This window comes from Athene noctua, chromosome 12, assembly GCF_965140245.1.
Source record: "Athene noctua chromosome 12, bAthNoc1.hap1.1, whole genome shotgun sequence".
NCBI classification, from domain to species: domain Eukaryota; kingdom Metazoa; phylum Chordata; class Aves; order Strigiformes; family Strigidae; genus Athene; species Athene noctua.
Genome location: NC_134048.1, coordinates 8396252 through 8421755, shown reverse-complemented (window position 1 = coordinate 8421755; position 25504 = coordinate 8396252). Strand labels below are relative to the sequence as shown.

The window sequence follows — 25504 nt, the reverse complement described above, 5'->3', positions numbered from 1 at the left end:
TGATATGTAACTCTGAACTGTGATGAGTTGACTGACATTCTAAATGGTCTATTTAAATTTTAATGCAAACGTGTTTTTGACAGAACCAAAACTTTAACTGGTATGCAACTTGCGTTTTCACTGAAAAAGAGCTTTCAAAATGATGATGCTAACCCTGCTTGGGGGCAGAAACTGGCAGAATTCTCAGCTGATGCAAATCAACATATCTCCATCACCTCAGTGGAGGTGGAGTGATTTATAGGAGCTCCAGAGCTGATAATCATCATTATCTTTGTGTGAAGAAGATAAAACTGGCTCTGAAGATCTACACAGTAGATTATGACATTATTTGAAAAGTGTTTATTAACCTTGCACTGTTAAGCAGAAAGTATCTTCTGGTATCAGTTATTAAAAAATGTAAGATTTATAACTTAAAAAGGAAACAATAACTTTGGCCTTACTTGTTACATTAACATTACTTATAGTTTAAAATAGCTATGCCCATGGTTTTGCAGACTTTTGAAAACAAGCGGTTGTGTCCATATTTGGATTCAAACCTGCACACTGCTAGCATTTACTCACCTGTCAGTAATTCTTTGAATTTCTTGGATGATGAAACAGAATTTGTTGGAAGAAAGCCTTTTCTATCAGCATTAATACCATATTCAAAAATTTGGGTCTTATTAAATTCTTTCTAATACAAAACAAGGAGAACTGTGACTACAATAATTAAAATCACATTAACTAGCACAGGCTGCTTTTCTCTATTATAGTGTCAAATTCAATCCTTGGTGTGAAAACAAAGCAAAACATAATTTTAGTTAAATGTTTGCTGAATAAGAAAAGAAATATTTTCCTTTGTAGACTCTTTAGAAACAATTAAGCATTAACTCTGTCAAATACTGAATTATAAGGGAATTCAGTTTAAAGTATGTGAACCATACATTCTTTGAAATTTGCCTGAAAAGATTCATTATAAAACTAATGCTGTGAAAAAGCACTGCTTTTCAAACTGGGTAAAGCACCTGAGTACTTTTTGTAAGTGGCTGCACATGTTTTGAAAGCATTCTAGTAATGCCTAAAAACCTTTCAAAGTACCTTTCAACCAGTAAATTTCATATTCAGCACATCTGTGTTCCTACAAGACTCACAGTAATAATCAGATTGGTTAACTATACCTTTTTTTTTTTTTAAGATTGATTTTAACGCTTTTATTGATTTGAGGCAGATAAACTCAATTGTGCGTGAAATTTTATTTATTTGGGGACAAAAGGGAGTTGAGTCTTGGTAGAAAAAACTTAGCTTCCAGGGAGGAAAAGTCTATAGACTTCACTTTTTAAGGCATTATCAGCATAGTTAAAAATTCATAATTGTGGTCAGCATTATTTGTTGGTTATAGTGTTTGGTCTATTATTCCATTTTGGATCCAGGAAGAACAGTTACAAGTATTACTGAATGGTACTGCAGATACAGGGATAATGTATTAGTTATTTTTATTTTAGAAACCCATTTCTCCAAGTGACTTTTTCTGGCTATTAATGATTACTTCAAAGAGCTGCATATAAATATACACAGTAGAAACTCATTAATTTTCAGTAATTTTGGAAATGCACATGAGGAATAACTGAATTCTGCAAATCTGTGCTGTTGTCCCATGCTGGATTCATTTATAAAGAGAATTGTAAATTGTTTCAAATGCAACTCCACCTAGAATTTGTGAAACCACAAGAAATGAAGGAAATTCCAGAAATGCAGATGGGTTTGGGGAACAGTCAAAATTAAGAAGCTTATAAAAGCTGAGAAGCAAAAATGGGTCAAAATCAAGTAGCTGAAACCCAAGGAATGTTAATGAAGTTCTGATTATAAACAGAAATAATAAAATCTTACAGTATTGACAGTATAATTCTGTGAAATGTGTGCACTCTACTCTGAGTTTTAATGGTTTCCTTTTATTTCTTTTTTTTCTTTTTTTTTTTAATCTTTCAATTTTACTTGCTCCACTACAAATTATGTACCTAGTTGACCGTTAAATCTGTTTGGGGCATTTTCAGTGTTACTTGTCTTACTTTTTGTCACACACTGAACTAGAGCAAAATTCTCTGCTGCCCTGAATACTTTTCCATGGTTGTTCCTCTGTCTTTTATTACTGTACAGGGCTGCAATGTGAGTCAGAGAGGTTTGTTGTAACTGTGGAGCTTGAACACAGCATTTGTAATTCAACTTGCATATGTTTTAGTAGAAATTATGGGTGGTTTTCATGATATGACACTTTGCTTTTCCACAGTTAAGTTATTACTGGGAATGATAAGGAAACACGGTTCAGTTCCTTTGGATAAATTATGTTACTTAGCAAAGTGAGGATTAGCCTGGTTCTACATAGGTAAGTAGACTCATCCTTAGACTTATCTGATTTCTGGAATTCTTAGGAAGTATGGATGAGTCTATATAAAGAAATAACTTTTAAAAGCATTTTTATTCTTCATTTAAAAAAATCTAATTAACAGATATGTCAGAATTTCATGTTGAATTACAATTTTGAAATCATACCCATTTGAAACACTGATCTGACCATCTGTCTGGTGATGCACTTGCACTGTATCAGAACTAATATTAGTGCAGTCTAAATGGAGTCATGGAACTACAGACCAATTTGTATTTCATTCTTATCACTCAAAACTCAATTTCTAAATGGGACATTTCCTAATTCCGTAGTCTTCATTATTGGAAAGTATTCCAGCAGCCTCATGTAGGTTTTTAATACTGAACATAAAAACATTTCAGATGGCTAAATGACTTGAAGAAAGGCAGATATCTAAGATATTTCACCTCTGCAAAACAGAGGGGAAAGTTCACTTGCTCAGGCTAGAATTTCTTAGAACTAACATTAGTTCTGAAAATTTAAGCCACTCCAACTGGAAAACTCAAGATTCCATCAAGATATCCTGTGAGTATATAGATTGCCTTTCTGATATTTATAAGAAATTAGATAACTAGTTTTATTTTATGCTTAAGAATCTCTCTTTTTGATCAAAGGTTATTCTACCTTGATAAATTCAGTTGCAATTTAGGTTACTGCAGGTCTTTCTTTGGGGGAGTTGCCTAAGTCTTAGGCACTGAGATTTGTGTGTTGTAGAATCTCTCCTCTGCAGATCTTGTAATACATAAATGTAACCACCAATTCTAACCAGTTTGCCTCTCAGGAAATGGGAACGAGACAGGGGATAGCTGAGTGATCTAAATAGAAATCCTTTCCTCTTATGGTAGCTGAAATAAGAAAAATTGATCATGGAATCTTTAATGGTGTTAGAATTGAAACCAGTTTAGTAGTTTATTCACAGATTCTCTGTTTGGTTTTTAGACTAATTGCATATGATTGAACAGATACTTGTTTTCTTTTTCTGGTTTAAATTCTAGCTGCTTGTAGAAGCACAAAACTCTTGCCCATAGAAAGCTGGTATGGTTCAGGGAGCAGCTTTTTCTAGAATGAGGTCAGTGTGAATTACTAATAAAGGTGCCGCCTAATCCGCTGCGTTCAGATACAGTCTTCTGTGTCACCTGTTATTCTGTTACTGGAAAGCCAGAACTAGAGTTGTCCAGAGTCCTTCAACAATTCCTGTCATGCATGAAATCTTTACAGTAGTGCTGTAAGAGATACCACTTTAAGTGACCTCAGCTATGCACTTACAAAATATTCAAACACACTTTTTAATCCTGCTCTTTTTGGGGTAGGAATCTCTGGTTTTGGGAAGTGTGAGAGGTCTAAGGTTTGTAAGAAGCTCTTTAATCCTGAGGTACCTGGAGTTCTCTTGTCAGTACCCGTGGACCACCGCCTTACCTAGCCCCAGTCTGAGCTCTCAGACCTGGCACCTCTAGGAGCTGGTAATCACAGTCTCAACCAATGTTTGTGCAGAATTTTCTTTTGAAGATATTTCTCTCCTTTACTTTTCGGTTTTTATTTTTTATTTTAATAATTCATAAAAGATTTCATGCAAGTTAGAAATTACTGAGGTAATTTGGACAACTGCATACATTTGGAGTTGTATATGGATCATTTTACCTGTAGGTCATTGTGTGTCTCGGTATTGACCTCAATTTACCATCTGATGGCTCTTAATGTATATGAAAAGCTTTGTCAGATATCTTTCCAGTTCTGTTTCCTAGTAAATTAGGTTAAAACTGTTCATGTTTATTGATTTCAGTTCGGGATAATAAAGCATTTATAGTGTTTCTTTCCAGCTTCCTTCCTGCTCTGAGAGGTACAGGGATAGGAGGCTGTTTTTCCCACTGCCTGTGAGGCAGAACAACCTACTGAAGCTAAGCTCCCTTAAGCTTTAAATAGCAGGGTTGCTCCACAACTTTGCTCTTCTCTGTCTCAGTAACTTTATGTATTAAAATATGTGATTGCAGTGCTTTTCTTTGTGAAAAGAAGTGCTTTAAAGGGTGAAACATTAGTAAAATTATTTGTAAAAGATGTAGTAGGATGTTACTTACAGTAGTCTTTGTCCAGGAAATTGAGGTGCATGCATGACTACAATTAAGCCAGAATTATGTGGGTGATCAAGTTTCATGATCATAGAAATATACAGCTTGAAATTCTGGACCTATCAACATTGATGGTAACTCCTCTCAGACATAACTGCAAAAAAGGGTGAGGTACAAAAGACATGGTTAATTAGGACACTATTGACTCTGCACATCTCAAGAACTACCAACATGAGTTCATGTAATGTATCTAAGCATTCCTTCCTTCGCAATTTTTGCTTCAGTTTCCTTCCTTCACAATTTTCTGCTGGCAGAAATTTCCCTAATCCTCCACAGATGGTGTGCCGCTCTTTGAAGAACTTGTAGGAAAGTGAAGGTGCTGGCAAAAAGGTTGAGTATTTTGTTAGTTTGTTTGCTTTTTATACTAAGCAATCACAGTTCTTTGATGCAATTACTGTAGGTGATGCTCTCTTCAGAGATCAGTTCCAATTCTGTTGGATTCCCTCAAGAATAATACCATGTGGTGCATAAAACCTGGGAAAAAAAGAAACAAGCAGAAAACCTCAGAAAATTTTAATTGGTTTTGTGACCTACTCAGAGGACAACAGTTCTTCCTCTTACAATAACTAAAAACTGCCTCTGGTAGCAATGGACTCCTTCCTGGTTCACCCGGACAACTGGGTGGTCCTGGGGAACCAAATCTTTCCTACACTAGTCCCAGGAGTGCAGTTATGTGACTGTTCCATCTGTATACCCATGCCTAATAGCTTGTGTTCTCCATGCACAAGAGAATGACCCCTGCTTTGAATTAAATACAGCAGAGAGGCACATTAGCTGCCCCCCCCCCCCCCCCCCGCCCCCCTGGTGTATTGGTTAAAATTAACAACCCTTTTGCCGTTTGGCAGATAAGGTTATACAGGAAGAGAAATCACCATTGACTCTGGGATCATGGGTTTGTGCCTACTATCTGTGCTATATTCTGCACTGGAAATAAAAATGGAAGAATTTGGTAGTTAAATCACTAAAACAACTTCAGCTTTGGGTATTTTTTATGTTTTATGAGAATCTATATATTTTCAGACAGAATAATGTACCATATATCTGAGTATCACACATAGAGATCTGAAGTTGGGTCATTAGCCACTTATCTATAGGATAGGCACAGATGAATGCCAGGTTTACTGGGCTGGCAAACAAAAGACAAAATCTTCAGTGGAAAAAGTATATGTCTGCATTGATTTACATGACTTGGGAACGTGGCTGTGACTGGTGGAAAGGTGGACTCCCGGGTGTTAGAGGTTACAATTCCGTCTCATGTGTTTTCTTTAGATTTATGGTAGTGTCATTATAACATATGGTAGAGTTGTTTTCTTTTGGGTTTATTTTCATAATTTTAAGGGACTTTTCAAAGGCAGCACTGTCAAATGACATGTTTCGAAATGTATAGGCTTCCAGTAGTGTTTTGGGAAGTGTGATAGAGCTTGTGCTTGTTACTTTTGTTCAAGTGTAATTTTAGTTCCTAGAGATTTTCTTCACTCTAGAACAGCATTTGGGGCATTTTCTCTTCCCTCAGATGGTCTGTATTGTGAAACCAAAGAAGCAACAAAGCCCATTCTGCTCTCTCTGGCATACCATTTCTGTGTGACTTCTTTTTGTTCTGTCAGCAGCATGACTGTGTAGCAAGGACCCCACTGCAGTGATGTTTGCTGGTCCTCTGCATTCTGCAGGTGTGTGCAGACATAATGTAGCCTCTGCCTTATTGTGCTGTTGAAGCTTTGAACTCAGCTGTAAACCTGTGAGCTTAGATGGATTTTCTACTTTAAAAAGCTCTGAGTTTTTAAACCTGCATGCCCAGCTTATGAAGCTTTTATCTTGTGTTCACTTTACAAGCTTGTTTCCTAAATATTTTTTTTTTTTTAAATGACTATGGAACTTTTCCTAAATTAAGAATATCATAGAATCACAGACCATTGAGACTGGAAAGGGCCTCTGGAGCTCACCTAATCCAAGCTTCAAAGCTGAACCAAGACCAGGTTGCTAAGGGCTTTGTGCAGTTGAGTCTTGAAAATGTGCAAAATTCCCCAGTGTCTTCCAGTACATATTTGTCCTTGTAGTGTTTTCTACCCACCTCATTTCTAATCAGAGCTTCCTGTAGCTCAGTTGGTGCCTATGGTTTCTCACTCATCTTTGGTTTCCCTCACTAAAGATCCTGGCTCCCTCTTCTCCATAGCCTCTTAGGTACAGGAAGGCCACTGCTAGGTCCCGCTTAGCCAGCTCTTCAGCAGGTTAAACAGGCCCTGTTCCTCCATTTCTCCATGCACATCGCACACTCCAGTCCCTTGAGACACTGGCGTCCTTCCCTGGACTTGCTCCCATTCATGAACATCTTACTTGTTTGGTGGGGGAAGAAGTTAATGCAATATTGTTGCTGTCTGTAAAGTACTGCTAAAAATAATAATACTAAGAAATCATTTACCTAGGTAGATAATTGGAACAAAGAGGCCATTTTAAGGCTTGTGTTTAACTTTTAACAATTTATGACTGTAGAGAATTCTAGCTTCATGATGTAATTTTTGTTAAACTGTATTATTTATTTTGTTCTCCATACATAAAATCTAATCCTTAGCAGAAGAACTAACTACATTTTGGACCTCTTGGTATATTTCTGTTTTGAAAAAGCAAAGTTATAAACTTTTTCCAGTATCTTTTTCCAGTATCTTTAGAGAATAAGTAATTTTAATAGCAATCTTAAAATATTTTCAATTCCATATAGTATGGATGTAGAACAGGATGTCTGTATAGCTGTACAGATACAATAGATACTTAAAGTATCTTCACTGAAGTTAAATTTTATTTTGGAAGTCAGTGGTACAGCTGAATGTGGTAAGGGAAATGTTTTACTTTTTTAAAAATCTTTCTTGTCAATTTCCCTTAGCTTAGATCTCTATCCTTGTCATAAAACGCTGATGCTTTTGCCTGGAAAGTTTGACCATGGCAGTTGTAGAATATAGGCATCTCTATTCTGGATACACGGCAGTCTAGGCACCAGATGGCAAAATTGTGGGGGCTGGCTTTAATGCAGTGAGCTTAGTCTCGAGAAGAAATTAGACACTGCAGCTTTGTTATTGTTCTTTCTGTGAAATGGCAATGGAAAGGTGGATTTTGTAAAGATCCCTTACATTTTTGAGAGTGTTTTTTAACTGATTGCTTCCTTGGGACTGTTCTTGGAGAATAGGAGATGGTTGTTTGCATTTCTCATGCAGTAGCTTATTTAAGAATATCCCCATGTGAACTCCCATATTATGTGCTGGTACAGCTTAAGACCTTGCTGTCTCCAGGTGCCTTCAGGCACCTCCTGCTAGGTGTTGGATGAAGATCATGGTTGAGAATTATGGCAGCTGAGGAGCCAGGATGGGTTTACTTCTGACAACTCAGCCGTGTGAGCAGTGACTGTTGACAAAGTGACACAGAGGAAACCTCTCATCTGTCAGCAAATGCCAGGCTTGCTTTGGAGACACCCACAGACAGAAGGCAGTAAGCAAAATGATGGTCCTATCCAAGAAGTCTGCAGAAGGAAGTCGCAGTGTGAGAGTATATGTTGGATTACTTGTACTGTCCTAAATAACTAGGTGCCTAACATGTCTTGAAACATGTGGCCTTTTCTCTAGACTGATTTTCCTCCAGAGTGATGCGGCCTTTTTCTTCATGATTTGGAGATGGAACAGAGGAGGTAGTAGTGTCTGCACAGTGACTGTATAAGATGAGGCATTTGCTGCTTCCTGTGGGTTTGCACCAGTTGACTTCCTAAAAGTGTATTTTTCTTGACTTAAGTTATTAAAAAGATTTCCATTAATCAAGATAACCCTTTCTGTCTTCTTCTGCTATGATAATATGCAAGCACCTCTTGCACTGCAGGTTTGGGTGGACTAGCTTTCGGGGTGACAGGACCTCAGTTGTGTCCCTGCCAAGCCCTTGCTGTGTGGACACTGGAAATTCACTTCAGAGATTTTTGAGTTACAGCTGGTCATTTTATATAATAGTTGTATTCATTTAATCAATTGCTGCGAGGTTTAATTAATTTTTATAAAGAAATTAATTTTCCTTTATTGAAAGATGGAACAACACTTGAGATGTAGTTGTTAGCTGAGAAACTCATAGTGCAGCCTTCTTACTTCATTATGCAAAATTTCATTGCTGTCTCAGGTTATCTAGGATTTAAAATGCTTTGGAAAATAGTTTTGTGGAAGCTATTGAAATATTATGTCATCTATTTTGTGTGCCTTAACATTATGTTCTGTTGTCTTCCATTCATATTTCTTTTTTCCCTTTAACTTTTTCTTAGCTTACCTTTGAACATTTAAAACAAAGGATCACTTTAGGAAGTTGTTATTTCTGGTAAAATCTGTGTTTACAAAGGCAGAGAGCTCCCAAGGAGTAAGGCTAATAGTTTATACAAACAAAAGTACTGGTTTTTTCCTTTTTTCTTGCCCCATTCTTCCTTCCCCCCTGTCCCCATCCTCTTCCCTGCCCCCAATAGAGGGGATGTTCAGAGCTTAGCTGAGTGGGCTTTTTACTTGTGTAATTTGGAATAGCTGTCTTTACTGAAATTCTACTAAATACTATTAGGCATTTTAAAATATTGTTGTATTTTATTGTCATGGTAAGTTTATACATCCTTAAAAATGGTGTCTGGTAAAGCCTTCTTCAAAGAATATTTTCACTGGTTGACACTGCTAGCAGAGAGAAAGTATATTAAAGCATCTGGTTAACAAGCATAGGAAAATTATTAAGATCAAATATAGGACAGAGAGGTTCCATTGAAGCTTTAAAGAAAGAAGGGGAGAGTTTTTCTTGGACAGAATGAGAGAGAATGATGTAAATTTAGAGTCAAAAGCAGGTGGTGTTCTCAGCTGAAATGAAAGTAAGGTACCTAAACTCATAACTGTTTGCATGATTGCTACATTTGATGAGTTCTGAGAATAGTCTTGTAGAGTTTTGAAAATCACTGAGAAACCTTTTCAGCAACGTGATCTTCTTACATAGTAGCATCCTCTGATAAGGTGCACAAAGGAGCTTTGCTTGATCTCAGATTCTGGAAAAATTCCCCCTTAACAGTGTATTCATCTGTTAAGAGTAAACACGAAATGAAAGGTGCGTTCCTAATGGTTTTCTTTTGGCTGATCTTTTACCCAGTGGTACAGCTCCTGCTCTTGCCAGCAGGAATGAAGTTGCCCAACAGGTGTACAATTACAGAATGTTTTAACATGAGGAAGTGGAGAAAAATTAGGAAGGAACTGTTTTAAAATCCTTGGCATGGAAGCTGCTTGGGTGCAAGAAGAGTACAAGTCCTTTCATGTCCATTAACATTCCTCCAGCTTTATAGCACAGTCGTGTTCCAAATCAAAATCTTTGAGTCTAATATTGGGAGCACGGTGCCCAGGAGTTCTCAGACACAGCTGATGGATTAGCCTGGGTGTGAAGGAAAAGGCTTGTGGAAATTAAAAACATTCAAATCCGTAACTGAAACTATAGGGATAAATAAGGTTTTTGAGAAAATTGAAAGACAGAGGAGCCTGACAAGAGGACAGAACACTGGAAATTGCTGATATAAAGCTAAATGGACTAATGACTAATTGTTGGTGAAAGCAAAAGAGAAGGGGAATAGCTGGAGCACATCTTGTGTTCCAACCAGCTTGATGTCTTGGCTCCATTGCTAGTTAGGTTAAAAATCCCATTAACTTAATTAAAGACAGCATTCTACCCTAGGATTAGAAGGAAAAAAAGAACATCACCCATGGACAATTAAATAAAGCAAGTTGTCATTCATTGCATGGGCATTTAGATCTATCTCACTTCTATAAATGTTGATCAGCTTGATCAAAGCCTTAATCAGAAATTATTTAGACAATTATTTCCTGATTCAAAAATATTCTCTAGTGATAGGAAACTATTATACAGAATCGTTAGAACATGCTTAACTGCATTGTGCTAATTATGCAATGATAAATTATTCCACCTTTCTTCATTAACAGCATTTTAGCAGTAGATAATAGTATTGTTTGTTCTTCCTAGGCAGTAGAAGAGTAATAATGTTCTTTAGGCAATTATTTTTAGCAAACTTGGTCTTTTGAAGTGGCCAGTTTGTATTTGATCTTTAAATCCATTTTGTGAACTTGTTCAGCTATACTAATTTTAAGTAATTATATTAATTGAGAAGTTGGCATTGTATGGTTCTATGGTGACTTGATTCTTTTTTTTATCTGACTGCATAGCATGACAGAAGTATGTAGATAACAATTATACTGTGAGCAGGAAACCAAGAGCTGGAACTCGGGCTTCTCAGTGTGCAGCAAACTCATATGACTTCAGATGGGATATTTCTCCTTTCAGTGTTTAACTTTTTCCGTAGAGTAAGGATAATATAGATTTAGCTCTCATGGCTGTCCTAAAGCCTAATAAATATTTGTAAATAGCTTTGAGTTAGGAGTGGAAATATGTTATCCCTGGTCAAAACATCATTTTTTAAAATTTAGACAGTGTTTGAAATGGGGAGGATGTTAATGTCTCACTCAGAAAAGAACAAACACTCTTCAAGAGGAAGAACTTGAAAACTTCACACAGCTGAGCAACTCCAGAATATAAAAATATTTTTATTCTGTCACTTTCTTTACATCTCCTTCAAACTCTTTTCTACTGTTTTATTTCTGTATATCTGGGAAGAAAAGTAGATGTAATTTCAGCCTCACTTACATAACTAGAAATGTTCTGCTTACTACTAATTTAGGTGAGTTTATAAGCTGTTCTCTGAAAAATGAGTTAAATTTTTTGCTATTTGTAATGCCTGTACTTTTTTCATTGCTTGTGTTACATGCTTTTACAAAACATGGCCATCTTTCTGAGTCAGTGTGATGCAATCAACTTACAGTGGCTGGGAGTCATGATAGTTGCCATGCTCTACTGATGATCAGCTACTGAAATATGTGGGATGCAAGTAATATTTTAGTGAGTTTAAAATAACTTTTCAAGAAAAATCATGGACATAAACTGTGTGGACTTATTAAGGCACTAAATGAGCTTTGTGTGATAGAGGCTTCAAGGCCACTATATTTCTTGCTGCTCTGGAACATATTGCATGTGTTTGTTGAGCTTATTTCTCGTGTTGTTCGTAGAGGGGGAAGAGCACACAGTTCATAGCAGATGAAATGAAATTGAAGAATCTGTTGGTTCATATGTGTCACACTGCCTCAGACCTTGAACACTGGCAAATGCTTAGCTAATAGTGAAATTTTACTGGTACAGTTTCCAAATCTAAGTTGGTCCCCAGCTCGTGAGGTTCATAAAGCAGAAGCCACATTTAATAATATTGAGGAATTTGTATCCAAGTTTGTCTAGCTGCTTTTTAAACTGACATGAAGTTGTTTTAAGAAAGAAACTCCCCAATTATCCTCAGTGCCAGCTGCTCAACTGCAATTCTGAATCTTCTCAGTGCAGAGAAGAGGATGTGCTCACATATATCAACCCTCACTGCCCAACACGTAGGGGAAAATAAGGGGTTAATCCTTAGCAGTCAGGAATGATGTGAGACTAAGACTGTTAGAAAGCTGTCTCTAGATCCTGGGCTTTTCATCAGTTCTTGATGGCATGTTATTTTCTTAATGGGATGTTATTTTCATAATGGATTTAAACAGTTCTGGGATTTCTAAGAAATTCCTGGAGAACAGAAATCTCAGAAGATAGTCTGGAAATAAAAATATGTCTATTTAAGTACATAAAAATACATATACAAATATTTGGCATGATGTTTGATTTTGTTCTTGTATTTACAATTTTGACTGCCCTTAGTCTGAAAATACTTCCTATAGCTTTTATTTACTGAAAGAAAAAAAAAAAGAAAAAAAGATAGTTTTCTCTGCACTAAAGCACAACACAGAATGCCTATAAACACTGTTCTCTATTACTTAAACTTGAATCATTCATCAAGACTGTTCTGAAATTTCACGTGTTATGCTAAATACATCTAATTTTTGGCACAATACCTAGAGTAGCTACACAAAAAGGGAAATTCAGTATTTGGATTTAAAAAAAATATGAAAAATCAGAAAAAGGACTTATCAGTGGAAAATGAGGTTACATTATTACACCAGACTGTCCAAATACAGTTTGATTTTTGGCCCAAATCAAAACCAGCATATTTGTCATCAACTTTAGTTCATGTAACAAAGTGTACATACTATACTTGTATTTAATTTTTAAAAATGCATTTTATGTATTGCCTTTTTTAAAAGGCAGAGGTGATCTAGAAGATGTACTTTTCCACTAATATTAAAATCAGCAAAACCCCTTTTATTTATTCCTTTAAAATTTATACTGTGCCAAAGCTAAATTATTGAATTTTTTCATTTCAAAAATAGTCTTTGCATAAAATAATGAACAGCATTTGAATCTCTAAATCACAAGCTTATTTCCAATTGTTGATGATGAAAAGAAGTACAGGCTTTTAAGAGACCTGGTTTTTAATGAACAGATTGGTACATGGTGTACTACTTTAAAAAAAAAAAAATACTTTCTAATATTGCATGCACTATTGTAATGTTTTGATCTGGTTGTGCTAGGTTATTTAGGGGCACAAAGTAAATGTGAAGTGCTTTGTTTTCTCTTGAACTTGCAAGTGATTACTGCATTCTGTCTATTGTGAGTGGCAGTTCTAATGGCCATGTACGCTGTAATAGTATAAGGGATCATTAGAAAATGCAAAAAACAAGCACATAACTTAGGTAAGATCAGTGTACGAATCAGCTTCAGATTTAAAGAGAGTTTTAGCGTAGGCTTCACTAAGCCATTAAAATTCACTTTGAGTCCTCCCTCCATGCCTCCTATTGATTTGACTTTGTTAACACAAAAAGAAGTGGTCAATTTTTTTAAAAACCCCTAAACAAAAAACTATTTTTTCACTTCTCAGCTCCTCAGCTTTTTCTTTTTTTCTCTGCTCTCTTCAGGACATACAGTGCTTTAATGTCCTTGGACTACCCCACAGTTACCACTTATGCTCTTGTTGCCACTGCGGTGGTCATGTCCAGGTAAACAGTTGCTGCACATGAACACAAGAAAGCTTATATTGGGTGATATAAGTCCAGAGTTTATTAGAAACGTGTAACTTGCAGCACATGCAATATATATGTGTATGTCAGCAGCAAATACATCATGTCCCATGCATTGCTTTAGATTTACTATCCATCTAGATCAACTGAGACTATACGCCCTTGAAACTTGACCAGCCCTTTGCAAGCCATAAATACCTTATTCAGAAAGTTAGATGGGGGTCCTGTTAGTGCTTCATAGATAATTAAAATAATGATAGATGAGAAAAACAGTTGAAGTCAGTTGTCAGTGGTTGTACTACTCTGTAATATAAGTGGGTCAATATGAGCAGTCTTATTGAAATCCTTTGAAACAAAAGAAATTATTAAATCAGTTACTATTTAGGTCACTTACTCAAAATAAACCATTCATAGAGAGCCCTTGAGACAGGCCAATCAAAGATTATCAGGAATTTCAAACTCAAATTGAATCTCACCATTATTCTTGCTTAACCAAAGCTATCCCGTTTTACCTTTCCAGGAATCCATTACATAAAGATATGACTAACAGGGAAGGTATTTAGCATTGAACTGAAACAGTATTTTGTCTATTTAAGATAAGTGTGAGAAAAATGTGAAACAGGTTTTCTAGGAGTGTGTTACAACTTCATTTCATCGTATATTAAGCCATGTATGATGATACTGTTGTCTGAATTTTAAGAGTAGTTTGTTGAGGATGCTGTGGAACTGCTTTTGCCTGACCACTTTGTTCATAGAAATCCCCATAGCAGAGATGAAGAAGAGAGAAGAGTCTGTGAAAATATTTTGTTGTGTTTAGGTGATGTATTTAGTCTCAGATGCTTGGGATTTGTCCTCAAGTAATAAAAAAAATGAGAAAAAAAATAGAAGTAGTGTAATAAATAGAAACATGTAATTAGATAAAAGCCTCAGTAAAAATGTTTTTTAAATCATCTGTAATATTTTAAGCATCTCTTAAAATTTAGTAATGTTCAAGAAAATTTTAATATTATCGTATTATAAAGATGAAGTTATTCACCAAATTATTATGACAGCTGACTCTTGTAACAAGATTTTCCTTAAGAAGGGTCAAAATAAATCTGTTGGGACATATTTATTATATTTCAACATTTATTTTCTTGTGTTAACCTCTTGGACTTGTCATGGTAACAGCAGTGCAGGTGTTGCACCTTGCAATTCTGCACATGAGGGTGACTGAGGAATATTTCTTGGCATTATCAACAGTAGAGCATGGTCTGAGCATTTTGTTTTAATTTTGTATTGGTAGAATAATCACGCAAAACTGTGAAAGAATGTTTATTGAGGGAGCAATTTCAAAAAATCTTCTTTGCCTGAGAAGATATTTTAATAAGCTAATATCATGGAATTACTCAGAAGTTTTATCTCAGTGGTAGTAGATTCTTCCTTTAACTATAGTAACAAAGAATTAAATGTTCTTTCAGAAACAATACAAATCAGGCCAGACAGCTTAAAGTTTAGCAATCACAAAAATAAAAAGCTGTTTGTTTTTCTGAACTGATAGACAGTACCTTCATATGGAGTAATAGGCTTTTGTATTGAACAGTAGTGTGAAGACATTGAAGAGTAATTGGCAGTTTTTTGCTCGATACTGTACAATATTCATCTGTTTCCCTGTTTTCTAATTGTGATATATTGGTACCCGAATTTGATGAGATAATATTGAACTGGGATCAAAGAGCCAGGCATTGTTAATCTAAATGATCATATATCTCCTCAAACTTTAAGCGTTTGTGCCATCAGTGTTAACATGCTTTACAGTTAACATGCTTTAGAGTTTAATAAATATTACAGGACCAAAGAATTGAACTGAATAATTCAGATATAGAGAAGTCAGCTTAGCCACCAGACATTCAGAGAGGTGAGAAACGAGAGTGTGTATTGCCTTTCTTTAATCTAAAATTCTAAAACTAATCCTCCCAATTTTAAGTGCTGAATGTCTTCTGATTTTGTTTTGACTTTTGTGTGTGTGTTGTTCTGTAGGGTTTTTTTCCCGTCTGAAATGTACCATCATAGTTAAAAATAAGAGAAAAAGGAGAAAAAAGTAAGAATGTTTACACTTTTTATCGCTCACAGATTGCAGAGTACCTGTGGGTGGCTTAAAGCAGCTGTTTCTCCTGGTTACCTAACATTCTTCTTTAAAATATAGAAAGAAAAATAAAAACCACAACAAGTCTTAGCGTCAGAGTCTAAATGAAGCTAAGAAACTTTTTCTCAAGTTCAGTAGCTCCTCTGGCCAGTTCTCTCCCAGGGACATAATCTAGTAATCCAAAAAAGCAATGATTTAGCCAGTATTTATGCCAGTGTTATGACCTCCTCTCCTACAGATGCAAACAACTTCAACAATGAAAGACAGGAATGCCTTCTGGGTTTTTTATCATCTTTCCTGGAGTTTTTTACCTTGGTGGCAGAAGGAATCATTCCGCTGAAGGGCTTTGGTAGTTTATGTACAGACTCAGGCCTGGGACTGGGTGTAGCTGGCGTGCAGGACCTGCTCCCCTTCTGCTGGGTGGGTTTCGAGTAGGCACCTGAACTGAGAAGGGACAATGGGAAGGAAAGTGTCATGAACCTTCCCAGCTAAATTTGCCAAAACCATAGAAAGGCAGAGATTTTGTTCCAATTTTTGCTTGCTAGCAAATCTGGATATTTTCTGTATGGGAAGATTCCATTTCCAGCAAAAAGTTTTGTCGTGAGGATTTCTCAGGACTGGTACAGACCTGGGCATGTGATGCTATGAGAGAAAGACATACATACAAATACCAACTCAAAACAATTATTACCTCAGTGGTTAGGTAGTTGTTTTCTACGGTATCTTTTATTTTGCGGTTTATGCATGCAACCTGTGCATATATTGAAGTATATGTGCCACATTAAGAGTGTCCTGATTAAGTAGATTGTAAGAATCTGTCTCTTTCTGGTCCAGTGAGCAAGAAGATATTTTGAAGAGCTCCAACTGCTGAGAGGGATAAACTGGTCATCTTGAAGGATTGTGAAGAGCATCTTGTCACGTTCTGTGGTGCACAAGAGCAGCTAATTCCCAAAGTGTGTTCAGAGAATCATAAAAATGCAGAAATGTCGAGGCTGGAAAGGACCTCTGGAAATACGTGGTCTGGCCTTTTGTTGAGAATAGGGCCCTGGATTATCTTATCCAGAGACAATAAAAGAAGTTGCTGCTGCTTGTGAACACATTGTTAAAGGATAATGTACAACTTTGTAATGCATTAATGCTGAATAGGAATAATCTCCTCTATGCAACTCTCCCGCATGCTTCATTCTTAATTGCAAGCCCTCCTGCAGGAAGAACGGAAATAATTAAAGCTGGTTTGAGTCTGCTTTTCTTTGTACTGCATAACAGGAACAAATACTGTTCTGACAGTTTTGTGTTGTTATCGGTGCTCATTCAAAAATCAACAGATAGCAGTAATTTTATCATTATTTTTTAAACTCTTCAATAAGATGATAATTTAGATAGAATGCAATTCTCTTACAGCATTTGATTTTTTTCTCCCCACCCATTCAGGTCAATTATTTCATTTTCTAAGGATGCATCATGTGGATCTTCTCTTTTTTCTCCATCTGTGCTGCATTGTTCTTCAAGGATAAGTCAGGGAAAGTAGAATAAAACAAAATGTAGTAGCAACATTGCTCATTCTTTCGTTATCCTTTCCTGGTTTTAGGTGACAGTGACTGACCCCAGATATAAGAGTGGCTTTTCTGAAAACGTCCTACCTGATTCACAATAATGGATATAAAAGATAGAAGGCACCGTTCCCTAACGCGGGGCCGGTGTGGGAAGGAGTGTCGCTATACAAGTTCGTCGCTGGACAGTGAAGACTGCAGAGTACCGACTCAGAAGTCTTACAGCTCAAGTGAGACACTGAAGGCGTATGATCATGACACTAGGATGCACTATGGAAACCGAGTTTCTGACCTGGTTCACAGGGAGTCGGATGAGTTTCCAAGACAAGGTATGTTTGAAGTCGGAGCTGGTTTCTTTAACAGTAATCCTCCGTGGACAATCTCTGTTGCTTTTTATAGTATATCAGTGTTATAAGGAATTTAATAGGAGAATGGATGCCATTTTACCATTATTTCATCTGTTTGGAGTTAAATTAGGAAGTTCTTTCTCAGATTTCTGATACTGTTGGAATTAACTATTTGTAAATGCAACAGTCCAGGATCCACTGTTCAAAATATCTGATAAACACAAATGATAGTGATCTTTAACCAGATGTTGTATTTGTCATGGATCCCAGGCTTGGCTGACATGCTAACTTCGTATTCCTTTTCCTAGGTTCATTTTGGAAATAATAATGGCATTTTCACCTAAACTTGTGTGTCTTTAACAGAGCACCTGGACTGAAAAGATAACTAAAACACTGTTATGGTAAAACCCCATATGGCCAATGTATATTCATTATTAATCTGATTCCTCAGAATTCCTTTTCTGTTCTTAACTGCTGTGTAATTGAAATGTGGGAATGGGAATGCCGTTTCCTCTGACGTCATTTTGTCACTGCTACCCTTTCTGCTTACCCTTCAACTCATAAAAACTGGAAGGAGGAAACCCATCTAATACTTCTATAATTGACTGTAATACATTATCACAGCACTGAGATCCTAGAACTAATATAAAATAACCTGCCTGTGTGAACTTGTAAGCAAGGTGAACTAATCTTTTATAAAATGTTCCTCATCTTAAATATCCGTTATATCCAATGAGCTAATGAATTAACAATCTAAATGTTTTCAGTTGAAAAAACTGTGATTGTGCCTTTGCACTGTACACAACAGAGTTTATACTCTCATTCAAGTATTTACTTGTCTCTAACTCATGAGTCTGTGTGTTGAAACCATTACTGAATATTGCTTCATAGGAACAGCGTTTAATCATCTGGTTAACTTGACCAAATAGCCTGATTAAATTTTCACTTGGTCAACAATTAGATACATTTTTTAAAATTAATTACTTGGTTTAGTTTCAGTTGAAGAATCAGATACGGTTTATGTCAAGCAAGATATTAGCAGTTTTGAGGCATAGGTCTATAGCCCTCTGTGCTAAATTGTCTAATAGATCCTCAATTGCTGAAATACTACTATTTTATGTATGTCCTTAACGGCATATGATAGTTCTCTACTACACATTTCTAATATTGGGACTCAGGAAATTCTAAGTTAATACACTTCTCTGTGGAGATCATTCCATGAAAGGTCGTTTTTTTATACTTGCTATCATGTCATGCAACTTGTTTAAAGCATTCTGCCAGCAGTCGGTGTCTTCACCTTTAAATCAAAATATCTATTAATTAGCATCACTAATTAAACCCTTGTCTAATCCCGTGTTTCTCTCGCATTTGTGTACAGACATTTGGAAGTGTTTGCATTGTGCCTGGTCTATCAAACATGCATTTCTGTTTTCTGAGGTAATCTCTGTTCTTGTAGGGTCTGTCTTTGCTTATAGGTATTTACCTAGAGATAATGCATCAAACTACAGTGAGATCATAAGAGCTAACGGAGCCATTTTCACTGTGGTTTGTTCAGCCTTTGTGTACAGGAGTCATCTAAATATTACTTTTCCCTATCTGAATGATTGATGCTTCAGCTCAAGTGCCTCATTTTAGTTTCCAGGTCATTATTCGGCATTTCATGAGGGTGTTCTTTTTCTCTTGATTACTGATTTGACAACTGTTCATCCTCCTCCTTCTCTTAATGTGTTCTTATCTGCCCTCTTCATGAAGGGGAGTGCAAATTGTTGGTAACTGAATTGAAACACTCAGATTTATTTATTTTTTTATTATTTTTTTCCCCCTGCTAGTCTGTGTTGTTATGTCTAGATGAATAAAGTTTATTTTAGAGAGCCAAAGTAAGTTTTTTGTTAAATAGTATAAGTAGTAACTCCTTATTTTCCTTCTTTTGTTAAGTTTAGAAAGCAAAATGGTGATTCCTCATATTTGAAAGCTTGGTCTCTTTCTGATTGTACAGTTCCTCTACTGATAGGAAATTTGAGATAATGTGGCAAGTAGATCGAGATTAAGACTTGGTACGTGTTCTCACTTTCTACATTAATATCATATGCATAAAAATGTGGTTTATATAGTAGGAAATACTGTTCATTATATCTTATGCATGCTGTTTCCAGCTGCAGACTTCTAGGAATTTATACATGTAAATTTATTCTAAATCTGAGTGGGTGTTTTGATGGGATTAAATTCTGTAGGAAATAAACATGCTTAAAATAAATAGTCTTTAGAGAATTTTTTATTCTTCTATTATAAAAAATCTTGACATATTTTTTAAGCAATTGTAGATATTTTCCTCAGTATTTTGTCTCTTCTGTCAGTAAAGCTACATGCATTTGGCTTATTGAAAAGCATCTGGTTTAACCATGGCACTGGAACTGCCCAAAGCAGTTGTCTTCAGATGCTGCCTGATCACATGTTGCTCAGTTTTGAAAATCTGTTAAGCATAAGACCAAGTTGCACTACTTCCATTTTTGTTTACGATGGTTCAGCAGTGAAACCTAATAAGAAAAACTATATTCAGAGCTCAGAAGCCTGAAACAGATCTTCCTGGTTTACTTTAGTATTTTATTGTCCTTCTGTTCTGACTTGTTTGCCTTACTCTTCATGAAAAAGCAGATCTCTCTAAGCTAGTGTGAATAAAGCATTTGATAGGAAAACTGAATGCTGGTGGAAGTTTAGCTCTGAGAATAAATACAACTTAAAAGCAGTGTCATGTTTTGAAATAAAATTTTTGTGCTAATCATTGACAAATGCACCTACCAAAGAGAGTTCGCTTGTCATAGATGCTAGTTTCTAGTGCAGTATTTGGAAGTTTCGGTATAAAGGCATGAAGGATGACATGACTGTATATTGTGCTTTTCCTAAGATGTTTCCCTGTAATTTTTCAAAGTAATTTTTAAAGTCATTCTAATATTTCTAAGTAGATTTGTAAACCTATTTATCTGTAATTGTTCAAAACAATAAAATTCCCCTTTTAAAGACTATCTTTAACATATCAGTATTAATATTTGTAGAAAGTAATTCAGAAGAGGTTTAGTATTTTTGTGTCAAACTTATTTTCCAATCATCTTCATAGTAAGTGTTAAGATTCTTGACTGAAATGGCAGGTCCAATGCATGTTTGAGCTATTAATTTGGCTTAGATTTTCGCTAATACAGATAGAAATGTATTTGTAATTCAGTACCTGCACTGGATATTCATTAGTCAATTGATCTGAAGTATTAATACAGTCATACAGTGGATCTGAGAGAGCATTCAAACATTACAAGATTTATTTAAAGTTGAGGAGTCCTTTCTGAATCCTGTATTTTGAGATGAATAGAAACTTTCATACTTCTTGCTAGGATATGTCAAAAGCTTGACAATAGTTCTGACACCTCTGAATATTTGGAATATTTTACAATCTTCTGGTAATATTTGAATATCTCTATATGCCATGTATTTTCCACCAAAGAGAACCAATTATCAAACTTTAACCCTTTTTTTTTTTTCCTAAAAAAGAAGAAAATACCTTCTTTCTGACTTCATCTGCTGACACAACATGGTGAAGATAGATGTCCTTTAAGGCAAAAAATGGGAATTTTGTAAAACCTTTCTTTCAAGAGCTTGCTTTGAAAGGCAGCTTTTCTTCAAGTATACTTTGTAATCAAATTGTGCTTAAAAGAACACTCTACTGAGTTAAGAGTTTTAAATTGGGTTTCAAAGAGGTGATTGCACACCTTACTGTTCCTGAGTTCCTCACTTGGCATTCATAGATCATGGATTTTGTGTTTCTGCCTGAACCAAATGCTAGGCTTCAGCTGATGCAAAATTTATTAGCCAATAGTTGCACTGAATTGACTGCTTTCTCATTCTTAGGTTAGATCTAGTTTAGCAATAAATCTCTGCTGTGAAATGTTAGAACGAGAAGAGTATATGATTGAAGTTATTAAAAATAAGTCTAAAAAACACCATCATATTAAACTGGACCCAACCAGCGTTGAATTGCTTTGTATATGTACAAAGCACCTCTTTTGTATGGTGAGATAATTTCAATAAGGAACAACAGCCAATACCTTTTTGTATGTCAGTTCAAGTTCCATTTTGTATTCTTTTATACTTACAAATGTGTGCTTTTTGTATCGTGCGCAACACCATGGGTATGTTAATGGGAGTTAGAGAAAAGTAGTGACAATGATTATAATAAATCCCTTATAATGTCCCCTAGGACTGTCCAGTATTTTTAATAACATTGAATAGAAAATTCAGTTATTGCAGTAGAATTCTCAGAGAGGGGCACATGGGAAGTGTAATGCACCCAATTTTCTTTCACATGAAGTTGTTTTACTATGCCATACTCATCTATCGGGTATTTCATACTGCATGTTTTCTTCATATACATTGGATAGGTTTCTGGAAGAAGAAAGAAAAATATCAATTAAAAATAAAAAAAGAAAAACCCACAACCCCAAAGTGACCCAAACCGGTCTGATGAATCTCCTTTTTTTTTTTTTTTTTTTTTTACAGCCTACACTAGGGCAGGTCTGATTGCTGAGAAAAACGAATGTTGTTTTCTCTTCTTGTTCTTTTTCACATCATAGATCTGTCACCAAATAATTTACTGGGACACATTCAAAGAACCACACTGCAGTAAGAACATTTCATGAGAGTGATTAAGCTTGTTCAGATTTCAAGTTATTGTGGTCAGGTATTCTGTATTCAGCAACGACTGATGTGCTGCTGTATAGAGTGGATAGTTGCCGTTACAGGTTCTCAGGCTTAGCTAGACTTTGCTCACTGCTTATATTCTCAGTAATACGAAGATGAGATTTTGGTCGTACACGAGACACACTCAACAATTAGGCTTAAATTAGTGTATCCCTTCCAAAATCCAATTGAGTTTTACTAATTTTAGTTTTAATATTTCTTTTAGAACCTGTGACCTTTTGAAAATTAAATGTTAGTTATACAAATTTGTACTAAAGACATTAAAGAAAACTTTTTCTTATTTTCTGGTTAGAGTGGGACCACACTCTTAGTTTGCCTTTGTCATGTTACGTTTTTAGTGCCATTCTGCAATATCTTGCTTCTCCATATATCCATGCATTTATGTAATCAAACAAAATCCAAGGTAGATGCAGGTGGCAGAAGCTTAAGGAGGAATCCCTTAACATGGAATCAGATGTAGGGTAGCTCATGTGGGAATAAAGGCCTCAAGGTAAATTTCCTGTTATAACGGGTACACACATGTAACTTGCATTGCTGTTGAATCAAGGTTTACTTTGGTTTTAATGGTTACCTAAGAGATATGTGATCTCAGCGTAAAATATTTATAAAGGTGAGACAACTGCATTCAATTTCTCTTCTCTAGAAAGCACAGCATTAGTGAGAAATAAAAATTTATATTTTAATATGTATACCGTATTTAATAAAGCAAATATATTGAAAAAACCCTCCCTCCCCTAACTTCTCCCTCCCCAAATCATAAAAGACTGTATGGTTCTTATTAAGTGATTTAAAAACATGAAAGCACCTTTCATCTGTGCTTTCATCTGTGCTGATATCATTAATAATGGAGCTATGTAGGAGCATTACTAGACTAGCAAATAAATAAAAGTACACACCTTTATAGCACCCTTCCCAAATATGCTTTTAGGAAAGGAAAATGTAAGTCTAATCCAAAATCCAACATGCCTCCTCTCCTTTATACTCTCGTATCAGTCAAGTGGCCTTTTGAGCTCTAGTATTAATATCTGCTGATAAATAGGAGTGAAACTAAAACTTTGTGTATATTAAATCTGAGTCACAACAACATAAAATCAGAAAGAAATCTCTTTAAAAGTGGCTTTTCAGGGAACCATCATGAAATAGACTCTCAGTCTTTGGGGTACTTCCAAGTATGTATGTATAAATTGTTTTCTCTTTTGTGGGTTGGGTTTTGGTTTTGTTTCCTTTTGAGCAGCAAGCTCCCTGATTTGTAAATGGTAGTTTAAATCAGTTGAACTGATAATCTCTTACTTCCCTTTTACTCCCCTTCCATCCACGTTTCTTGCTGTTTCACCATTTTATATCTTCATACATTGTACTTAATTTTCTGGGTGTAGTTGATTGCTCAGAACTGCTGGAACTGAACTATTGACAAGTCTGGCTGTCTAACATGGACTTGTTGGATGAAGGTGTAACTCTTGCTCTCTTACTATCTGACTAGTTGAGCCAGCTTGTCAATCAGCATCTTAGCCACTGGGAGTCCTCTTCTGAGAGAGCAGATACTGGATGACAGGAGAGGTATGCCAGCCCAGCAATTCAGGGGTGACCGTTGTAGCGTGTTGAAGTATTTAAAATGTCATTGCTATGGAAAGAATGTAATCAACTAGCAAGCTAAATACACAGTGTAATCAATTAGAGTATTACTGAGAGTATTATTCTAGATGAACATAATGAAGTTGGAGTTGAATAAAATACTGTCCTCTGAAACTTTCTATAGGGAAGCTATGATGCTGACAGAAGACTCCAGTATTAATTAATATGACCAGTGCTGAAAAACATAGTACGGTCCTAATATTGATATGTATTTGTAGAATAAACAACAAACAGCTAGGCATAATATGTGAATCCTGTGTACACACATAGTTTCCCTCAGGGAATATTTTTTTTTATTCTTGGCAGTTTCTCTCTAGTGATCATTATTAAGAATCAGCATTTGTTTACAGTTTAAATTTTAGAATCAGAATGCAGGGTTTACCAGTGCAAATATATAGGTATGTATACACTTATGCTCATTCTTTTTTAAACAGTTATTTAGCTTTCAAAAGTATCTTCTGTGTTTTTTACTGCTGCTGTACTGGACTCCTCAATTGATGATTAAGTTAAACTAGGTTCTATTTTTTTAACCATTTACAAAGTTACATGAACATTATTGTTGTGGTTTGAACCCAGCTGGCAGCCAAACCCCACACAGCCACTCACTCACCCTCTCATCATCAGGGGGATATGGGAAAGAATTTCAGTGGTAAAGGGAGACTCATAGGTTGAGATAAAAACAGTTTAATAATTGTAATAAAATAAAACAATAACAATAATAGAAAGTACAAACAGGTAATGCACAATGCAGTTGCTCACCATCTGCTGACCGACACCCAGCCTGTTCCTGACTATCCCAAGACCCCGCAATCACAATCCTGGAGGCAAGAGAGATCCCCCTACTTCCCAGCCGACCCTCCTCTATATACTGAGCATGACATTCCATGACAGGGAATATTCCATTGGCTAATTTGGGTCTGGTGCTTCAGCTGTGCCCCCTCCCAGCTTCCTGTGCACCTGCACACGGGCAGGACAGGGGGAGCTGGAGAGTCCTTGATCTCTTAGTGGCATCCAAAAAGATCAGTGTATTATCAGCATTCTTTTCATACCAAATCCCATACTGAATTGAAAACACAGCACTATTCTGGCTACTCAGAAGATTAATTAACTCTATCCCAGCCAAAACCAAGACAATTATGTAAAATAGATATAAAAGCATGTAGACATTATCAACTCAGGTAGTTAGCACACACTGTGAATAAAAGAAATTTTTAAAAAGACTTAGGTCTACTCTAGAATAGGCTTAGTCACCATTTTTATGCAAATACGTTTTCAAAGGCACTTCAGAATTAATAGGAATTATACTTCCTATACTTTATAGTTACAAATTTGTATCAAGCAAAAAGATCTTGTGCTTCAAAATACAGGAGTAGTGTTTGCTCCCCTTACAATGCTAAGGGCCTAGCTGAATGTTAAAGAAAACCTATTCTTTGTATACTTTTTTTTATTCCTCAACCCTTTACTTGGCTATGTAATAGAAGCCTAAGACTTTGGGTATTGAAAATAATAATTTTTGATCCTGTAAATCCTTCTCCATTTTCTCATACA

At 35.9% G+C, this 25504-nt stretch overlaps 1 protein-coding gene across 13 annotated transcripts in view; it reads left to right on the top strand.

Moving 5' to 3' along the window:
* The window catches only part of TENM2 (teneurin transmembrane protein 2), an 808680-nt gene that overhangs the window by 260641 nt on the left and 522535 nt on the right, over positions 1–25504 (top strand). For all 13 annotated transcript variants that reach the window (XM_074916403.1, XM_074916402.1, XM_074916400.1 and 10 more), the window contains one exon: positions 17273–17563. In XM_074916403.1, coding sequence (XP_074772504.1) covers positions 17338–17563 — 226 coding nt within the window. In that variant the 5' untranslated portion in view covers positions 17273–17337. The remainder of the gene's footprint in view (positions 1–17272; positions 17564–25504) is intronic.